At 46.9% G+C, this 9979-nt stretch overlaps 1 protein-coding gene across 1 annotated transcript; it reads left to right on the top strand.

Annotated features, from left to right (window-relative positions):
* The first annotated feature begins 6770 nt into the window (after window positions 1-6770).
* Window positions 6771-9278, top strand: LOC131285962 (alpha-N-acetylglucosaminidase). Its single transcript, XM_058314815.1, has 4 exons — window positions 6771-6998; window positions 7065-7249; window positions 7317-8508; window positions 8574-9278. Exons 1-4 carry the CDS (start codon window positions 6771-6773, stop codon window positions 9276-9278), a joined length of 2310 nt encoding a protein of 769 aa, XP_058170798.1.
* Window positions 9279-9979: the final 701 nt, after the last annotated feature.

The following is a 9979-nucleotide window of genomic DNA, read 5'->3' as shown; positions in this document are numbered from 1 at the left end:
TTGGGTTACGTACCAACTCCCGGGAAATTCTCCAGGGTCCAGAGTGGTTGGTTGCATGCGCCATTATAATTTCATTACGCGTCGTGTTCTCGTTCTCGTCCTCCCCGTCCGATGCACTTCGGAAAATGTAAATCCACCGCTCAAGACAACGGCCGGGGCATTCCGATGGAGACCGCGACACTCTGTCTAGCGACTGGAGTTCGCGTGCCACGGGCTCGAGGTCAGTGTTGCCAAATGATTCATACGATGGACTTCACCATCCGTTGGTTCCTGCCTGCCTGGAACCCTGGACCGTGGTAAATAAATAGCGTTGGCCGAACTGTGGCTCGGCTTCGAATGACGTGATACTTGAAGCCCACTCCCGAGAAGGGGGCGAAAAGGGCAAAGCCATGGGGCCCGAATGATGGCATAATATCTTTTGGCTCCCATCTCGTTAATGTGAGTCAGGCGTGACTCACTGCTGTAAGTGCTTCCAGCGTGAAGCAGGAGGAAATAGCAACAGAATACAGATTTTTCCATTTCGAGTTTATTATGCCTTCAAGTTGTATTTTCCCAAGAAGCGTCATTCTGTTTCACACACTAGCAAATTCTGTTTAAACATGTAACAATCGATGCCGAAAATGAGTAAATAACTCATTCATCATCAGAACGCGGAATCGTCGATTGGAGCAAACATAATCGCAGCTTTCTCCACTACTGCTCCGGCTTCGGTGCAATCACTACAATTTCCCTCTTCCTGCCGCCATTAGATGGCAATCAATTTCAATCATCATCTTTGCCGATGATTCCATGCCAAACACCAGCCCCGACCCGACCCCGGCGCGCGATACTTAAACTCAATTATCGGCTCAATTAATTACGCATTCGCACACGTTCGTCGGTCGGGCAGGAAGGAAGGGGGCGGAAGTGGAGAGAGAAATGAAATGGGGTCGAAAAATTAAATACCCCCAAAAGACACGCGAGACGATCACGGAGCGACGATAATTTTCTTCGCTTGAGAGTCTCGCTCGTGAGCCGATTCTCAACCCAACGATCAACTCATTAACGATCGTTTAAAGCGTCGAGGGGATTAGCCAGGTCTTGGATGTAAAGTGGCCTTTTTTGTTTTGTTTTGGTTTCGCACAGCTTCGATCTTGGGGTGGAAAATGTCTATAAGGATTAGCTGAACCTTGACAGCGGCACGACACTAAGAATCCCCACCCCGATAGCGATCGATGATGATGATGATGATGGGAAACATTCCGCTGGTTGTTTGATTATTTATAAAAGCACCCTTTCACGTATCGCTTCTCACCCCTGGGACGTGGAAATTTTACTCCCGGCCGAACCTTTTGCAACCTTCCTTTCGATGAGTAAGTTCTTAACGAACTCATAAGAGTTCCTCTGCCTTAGAAGTCACGCCAACGAAGGGATTCCGATTGCATACTTCTCTGTCCGTTGGTTTACTGTTGCTTATGACTTTCCACCATAGGGAACACACAAAGTGCTAAGACAATGTGTTGGAATGGAAGCGGAAAATGGTGCACGATCACGAACTTAGGACTTCGCTTTGGACGTGCCAACGGATGGTAGCGATTCTGGCGCACGTTCAACCAAGTCGTGTCCTATCGACGCCATCTCCTTCTGTTCGTTGTACCCTTGGCTGGGAACATATGGATTCGCGAGGTCAATGTTGGTGTTTTGTTTTACTAACACGACACGAGCATACTGTGCCACTGTAGCAGCCGCTTGATCTATGATAAGAGAAACATCCTACGAGGGCACGAACTCTATGAGAGATATTTATGCAATGGGACAATCGCAGATGACAGATTATTTGTGCATTATTATTACATTTACAAAACCAAATCAGATATTTCTGTGATGCAGTATTATACAAAAACTCTTAAAAAATATGAACGCTACCAAAGGTGGATGTCGTCCCGAACCTTCCGTAGAGCAGAAGCCATTCGAATCGATAATCGAATTTCCCACTGGAGCTGGATCATCAAACAGGCAACCGCCAACGATTTGATCAACACAGGGACACAATTCCATCAGTATTCCTGGTCCATCAGATATCCCGTTTTCCCTTCCCTCTGTTTCCTCTCTGTTTGGCATTGGGGTTGTCTGTGGCTTCATCATAGCAGATGCCGCGATATCCCGAGAGATCGAGAATGTAGTCCTGCGGAATCGCTTGCGGACGCAATACCATATTTGGCACGGGTGAATGGCGCCAGTAAATCATACATCCCGCGGTCCCGCTGCCAATCTTGCCTGACATTTCGCAACGAGTGCGTCGATCGGTGACGACGGGTGACACATTAAGGAAGGCAGTGCAATCCCGAGAAAGCCCGTGGAAGAGAAAACAGAACGGGTTTAACCACCGCATGAGGCTTCCGAAGAAAAGATCATTGCCGTTGCGATTGTTATCGCGGCCATCCTCAACGTCAAAGAGCTGATTTCAGTCATTGACAATATCAAAAGAATTGTTACAAATACATCACACAAAAAAACAAAAGATGCTCTTAAACCGTATGTCTTGGGTTAGACTCCATAAATCTTTCTTGCGTCATATATTTTGTTACACATAACACAGAAGGAAGAATTAAACAAGATTGAAACATTCACTGAATTTTCACTGAACTTTTCCAAGATTTCAAGATAATCGTGCAGAGTCTTTAAAGTCTTCTCTGAAAGACTTCAATTATCCGACAGGTAAAAGAAAAACCGCTTTCACATGAGGGATGAAGCATTTACTCACGTCCTCCTCCTCTAGGTTGAGGACATTCCTTCCCCCCCCTCTACTTACCCCATCATGCATGTGGTGGGAATTCCGGGTTATTCAAGTGCAACGTGTGTCGATCGAGGCAGGTCTCGAGGAGCTCACCGAAACGTTGTTTGCAAACAGTTAACCGCCGCGACGACACATCGATTAATCGATACGCTTACACCGCGTAGGCCTCAGTCTCCGATGTGGAAAAATTCGTCCATTCATCTCTCCTCCCTGTTGCCGCCTATCAGCAAAAGCAGCCCTCGCGAACTGATGACCCTCGACTGACGACCCTCCCGGCGAAATGAACCAAAGTAAACGGAACAAACAAACCTACCCCCTCGGCAATAACTTCATTTGCATTTCGGCGCAACGAGGTAGCAAGTACAAAAAAAAGGGCCGTTCCGGAGGATGGCTTTAATTTATTGTATGATAATTTGGCGTTCCGAAAAATGTCAAACTGTGAGCCCGTCTGACCTCGAACGACTTCTTGGTGGTAATCTTTCGAAGATACACGGTTCACGAAGGTACGGAACCTTCTTGGTTCCACAAATTTGAAGTCCTACCACCCAATTTTTGACCTACCAAGCCCTTTCCCCCGGTGGAGGCCACTGGTTTTCGACGGAAGTCGGCCTGGAAAAGAAATCGCAGAGAACAGGTTTGTGCATTGTTTTTGCCAAATAAGGTACCAGTACCGACCTTATTTGGGAAATTCTCTTCTAAAAAAGGAGACGAAAATGGGGCATTGTGTAAAGTCATTTATTACTGAACATAAACTGGTTAACAAAGCATACAACGGAACACGAAAAATTTAATTAAAATGCCGTTGTAGTTTTATCGTATCGTGTGATTTTAAAGTTAAATACAAAACCGACTAAAAAGCCTTCCTTCGATTGCCAACTAGACCTGTGGTGTCTTCTCATGTGGGCGCTTGATGTCACGGTTTCGACGTTCGACGATAGGCCAATTGACCTCCCCCGGGTTTAAGGTGCCGCTCGAGAAATAAAACCCCACACGAGCAGCATCCCCACGATGCGGACGAGTGGTCGAATTTTTTGACAACCAAATGGTTTGCTGCCGGTTACTATGACAGCGGTGCGTGTATTAAGTCATCTGATAGTAAACAATGGCCGATCTTGGTAGCCATGCTGATGTCATACACCGGAGCGGGGAGCGGTGTGTCGAGAGGCATATCGAGAGACACCCGATGACAGTGGCCAGGCGTCCTCGGGACGAACCCGTTCAGATGATGGTCGTAAAAGCACACACGCACACCACGCTGACCTTGATGCTGGGCGGGTCAGAATAATCGTAAATAAACAGACAAAACCTACGGCCAAAAACCCGGCCGCTCGCCACCATAACGCACCCCTCCTCGCATGCCACCCGAGAGGCCGCCCTTGGGGGCGTAGGCTTTGGAAAACATTGTATTTCCTCGAAGTTCCGCACTGAACACGCTGCATGGTGATGTATTCTGTACCTACAGCGATAGGCAAACATTCCCATTCGTACGCTTTTGGGTGATGATTTCATGTAGAGACAATCATCCAAAAGGGACCTATTACGACATACGAGAATCACGCGCTTCTTTTCGTTTTTTTAACTTTTTCACTCAATCCTGTCAAACGTCGGACAAGCGGCGAAGAAAGTGCGGACCTGCCGGGCATCTCAAATCACGCAATTTAAAAATTTTCCCAAGACACCATCATCCGGGCGTTGGGTATTTGGAGAATGGAGAATTTTATGTTTAATCGAATGACGTCGAGGGGGGGTGAGTTCGAAGCGTTCAAACATTCGTTACTGCCAGAATCAACAATAATTTTATGGGCGAAAAATGTTGGCACTAGCACGGGATCTAACGGGCGATCGTTTTAATTGCCACAGTTTTCCCTCCCCCCGATCGACATCAAATATGTGCCAGATACTTTGAACAAATAAACGAGTTCATCTCCAGAACGGTGCCAGGAGGATAAAAGTTGTAAATTTTAAGATATTCCTAGGGAGGGTGATAAGGGGATAGGAGGCCCAATGAGGCTCACATCCTTACCTTTAATAGCTGTTCTCACTGCCTTCCAGGGTAGTTACTCAAGCGAAACGATGTGATCCTTTTCGAAGCGACCGGCCACGGGGGGGGGGGGCGGCGATGACGAACTGCGGCTTTTCAGCGTCGAATATTTCGGATAAATTTATTTTTAGTTTCCACCAGTGTCATAAAAGTCGACGAGAAAATCGGCCAATCGCCACCGTCCGGCGATGATGTAAAGAACACGATCCGTTTACGGTTTCAAAGATGATGATTTCAGTACCATCCGGTGACACACGACCACACGAACGAGCACGCACTTTGCACGAAAAAGGGGTGAAATTGATGAAAATTCGGAGCGTCGGTTGCTGCTAGCGAAGCTGAATGCGGAACGACACGCGAGAGAGAATATTTATTTAAAAATTGGCTTAATTCAAATTCAGAAGAAATGAAGGTAAAAAGTTAAAATGAACAGCAAAGAACACGACACAGTTTGTTGCAAATAACTCAAGCGAAAAGTACCTAAACTCTGAGATAAACAAATCTTTGTCGTGTGTGCGACTTCTTAAAAAAAATGATACCATCAGCACAATCCGAGCGAATTGGGAAAAGGAGAGGAAAATTACATTCACGCATCGGGAAAACAAAACACACGGCCTCAGTGTTCGCTCGAGACGACAGAAATAACACAATAACAAACAACCTCTCAAAGCAAACGCCCACTTTAACTTTATCAATTTGCTGGTTTGAGAAACGCAACACAACTCAATTGGGGATACTGTTTTCGAACACAACCGAAGCGTGTTCCCGAAACACCTACTCCAACACACGGTTTTGCATTGAATATTGTTTTCATTAGTCAAAGATTTCAAATTTACGACATTTCCTACTGCACACACTGGTTCACACACGTGGTTTGCTTGTTGCTTACGCGTGTTTGGTTTTTTTTCGAAAGATATTTCACGGAATCTTTGCAAGATTCCAACTTAACTTTTCACAAGCAGGGGAGCTCACCTTATTCTGATGCTATCGGAAACACGACCGCACTCGTGCGCGATTTAAACGCAACTGGTAGCCCCACATCGCGTCGTTGGAGCTCGCACGCGCTCGTCGAGCGCAAAACAAAACCGCCACCACGACGCAATCAGCTAATGATGGGAACAGCAGAATGGATCGGAATTAAACTCCAGCTCCGCCGTTAAATATGGTTTTTAAAGTTTCGAATGCGGACCGTTTTAAGAAACGGAAACGAAACGACTGATGATCTTATCAATCATATGACGGATTGGGATTCGGATTCGGAGATCCGGATTTCCAAATGGATTTGAATCGAAAGATTGGATCCCAATCGGTAATCGATTTTCCCAACACTAGTCGGCACACAAAATCGCGACGCAAGGTTACTACACACTAGATGTGATAGTCGGATAAGTGTAAAGTAACCTTGGTTACCGTAATGGTGGGATCATCAGTTCCGATCCGGATTGGATCGGAGTTAAACTCCACCTCTCGGAGCATAAATCCGGGTTTGGTTCTTGGGAAACTTTTGAAACATGCTATTTAGTACATGAATTATTTTTGAATAATTAGTAAATGAAGCTGCATTTTAGCTACAAAACATTTAAAAAAAAGCAAAATTGTGGGTAAAACAATTTCAAAAATTAAAAACTCGTCTGTTTAATAAACACAGACCCAAAAAATATTCATTTGTGGCCATTGCAGGATTTTTTCCGCCTGTTTTTTTGGCCCCACACGAATTGCAGTAGAAAAAAACATTCCCCATTTTGGGGAAGCATTGGAAGCTGCTTGTTTGGTAGTCATATTTTACCCCAATTGTGCTCTTATCGCCAGATGCTTGTTTACAAACGTGAGGTCCAAAGGGAAAGAGGGAAGGAACGAATACAAAAGGTTAATCTGGCCCTGAAGGAAGCTGATTGAATCGTTTCAGTTGTGATCTGAAGCTGGGCCAAAGCACATTGTGTCCGCAACGACGAGATGGCTTCGCTTGCTATTTGGTTACTTTTAGGAACGTTTGTATTTGAAGGATATGCACATCGATTACAGCAGCATAATGCACACATTTTGCAACACGTGCGACCCCGCAGTTCGGAGGAGATGCAACGGCAGGCAGCGCTGGAAGTCATTGGCCGGCTGATTCCCGAGGAACAGGCAAAACAGTTTCACGTGACTGTCGAAAGTTCGATGGAAAGGAATTCGTTTCAGGTGAGTCATAATCTTGATAACCATCCGTCCGTTTGAGAGGGCACTGGCCGGATATCTGTTTTGTAGATTTTTAAAGGTAATGCAGTCGATCAACCGGTAGAAATCCGGGCATCAAGCGGAGTTGCCGCCACGAAAGCATTTTACCACTATCTGCGGAACTTTTGCGGCTGCCTGGTGGCCTGGGAAGGCTCCCAACTGCAACTACCCAATCCGTTGCCAGCGATTAACGTATCTATCATTGCACCGAGTAGGTAAGTTGGCCGTTGGGTCGCACAAGCCCAACATCTATACTAACCTTTTTGCTTCACTCTTTTGTAGTATCGTTTACTATCAGAACGTGTGCACCTGGTCGTATTCGTTCACCTGGTGGCGATGGAGTCAATGGCGTCGGCACATCGACTGGATGGCGCTGCAGGGCATTACGCTAAGCCTGGCACCATTTCAGGAAGACATCTGGACGGAGGTGTTCCTTAAGTACAATCTGACCAAGCCACAGATCGATAATCATCTGTCCGGGCCGGGTTTCTTCGCCTGGCAACGCATGGGAAACATCCGAGGCTGGGGTGGGCCGCTAACAAAGTCTTTCGCTGACTTTGGCCGCACTTTGCAACAGCGCGTAGTCTACGAGATGCGGCGGCTCGGAATGGCTCTGGCACTACCAGCGTTTGCCGGCCACCTACCGGTGCAATTCCGCGCCCTCTATCCGAACGTTACGTTCGCAAATGTGTCCGTGTGGAACAACTTCCCTCCGCAGTACGCCAGCCCGTTGTTTCTCGAGCCGACGGAGCCACTTTTCGTCGAAATCGGAACACGATTCCTGCAACGGATGGTTGACGTGTACGGATCCGATCATATCTACTTCAGCGATCCTTTCAACGAGATAGATCCCGCTTCGCCGAGCGGAAAGTATTTGTCCAGCGTGGCTTCGGCGATCTTCAGTACCATGACGAAGGTTGACCCAGCTGCGGTTTGGTTACTGCAGGGTTGGATGTTTGTAAAGAACCCTTTCTGGAGCTCCCGCGCTATACGATCCTTCCTGACGGCCGTTCCGGTCGGGCGGATGCTGGTGTTGGACTTGCAATCGGAACAGTTCCCTCAGTACGTCCGCACGGCGTCCTACGCTGGGCAACCGTTCATCTGGTGTATGCTGAGCAACTTCGGAGGCACCCTCGGTATGCTCGGATCGGTCGAGAATGTGTACCGAGGTATCCGAGGGGCGCGAAATAATAGCACCTTCACCATGATCGGAACTGGAATCACTCCAGAGGGAATCCATCAAAACTACGCGATGTACGAGTTCGCCTTGGAAATGGGATGGGACGAGGGACTGGACAGTACGGAGCGTTGGTTTAACTCTTACGCGACGTCACGCTATGGAACCACGGCCGACGGAAGAGCACAAGAGGCGTGGAACATTTTTCGCACGACTGTCTACTCCTTTGCCGGTTTGGAGTTAATGCGCGGAAAGTACACGTTCAACCGAAGACCTAGCTCCAAGCTTAGTCCTTGGGTACGGAAAAAGGACCTATGGATTGTTTTTCTTTTGATCAAATAATTTTTATCTTTTTTGTTTAGGTCTGGTACGACATAAATGCGTTCAACCAAGGCGTTCAACTGCTTCTCTCTTTTGCTGAAGATACCAATTGTAACGAACTATGCAAGCATGACCTCGTGGATGTTACCCGTCAGCTTTTGCAGAATACCGCCGACGCCCTGTATCTGACATTAATGGCCGACTACAAGCGCCGAGACGTAACACGTTTCCGTGGCCACGCAACACTTTTCCTCGAGCTGCTTTTCGACCTCGATCGACTGCTGCTCACCAACGAACACTTCCTGTTGGGTCCGTTCCTGGAATCGGCCAAATCGTTCGGTGAAACCAGTCTCGAGCGACAGAAGTACGAGTACAACGCCCGTGTCCAACTGACCCTTTGGGGCCCACAGGGGCAGATCGTAGACTACGCCAACAAGCAGTGGGCTGGGATGGTGCGCGACTTCTTTCGAGCCCGTTGGTCTATCTTTCTGGACGAACTGGACCGGGCGCTGATTTCGAACGGCACGATCAACGAAACGAAAATACGAGAGAAAATTTTCCGAACTGTCGAGCTACCCTTTACGACCGATAACAGGCACTACAATACCAGTGCCGTAGGGAACACCGTCGAAACGGCTCGGTTCGCGTACGACAAGTGGTTGGGCAAGCTGGATGGATTAAAAAAACTCCCCACGACGGATACGGGCAAAAAGAATAAACGGCGTAAAACTAGATGGCTTAGTTGAAGCAGCCAAATATCCAACATTAAATCTGAGGAAATCTTTCTCCTCAAACGTTAGCGAGCACACAATCCAATAGACAATGAAAGTTATTCGACATGTTCACGCCGTACGGTGGTCTTTTCAATATACTGTTGCAAAGGGATGCACTTTGTCCTTTCAGATCGCATTTGTGAAACCATCTTAGGAATACATTTATTCCGGGCTTATCTCGTTTTTGCTGTGATTGGAGATAATACCGTAGGCAGACATAAAAATTCCGAGCTCCGTATGATCGAATTTGGTACTCAAGAATGTTGCGAAAAGAACCAAGAATAATCATGCTAAAACAATCTTATACTATTTAGTATTTCATTTCGTGTCCTCCCGGGCTAATCAACTGAACGAAACGAAGCTTCGGATGTAATTCTATCTGAAAATCGTCCTAGGCCAGGTCGGCCAAATCTCTCTTCCAGTCTTTAGCTAGAATGTTAGCGGAAGAAGGCGGAAGAATATTAGCAGACTCTGGGCAGAACCGCATATCGCTAGTGCTTCGCGCAGAACCTGGTCAGGAACTGAACGGTGGCCACATCACAAAACGGTTACAACATGAAAAAATATTGATAAAAAGACAACTATAGACGCACTTTATAATCAGTAATGAATAGTAATTGCTTGCTGTAAGAGTAGCGTTCTTCATAAGAACCCTGAACGTAGTAAGTATAAAA

Source organism: Anopheles ziemanni, chromosome 3 (assembly GCF_943734765.1).
Source record: "Anopheles ziemanni chromosome 3, idAnoZiCoDA_A2_x.2, whole genome shotgun sequence".
Lineage (NCBI taxonomy): Eukaryota > Metazoa > Arthropoda > Insecta > Diptera > Culicidae > Anopheles > Anopheles ziemanni.
Note: the sequence above shows the minus strand (reverse complement) of the source record. Positions and strands in the feature narration are given on the sequence as shown.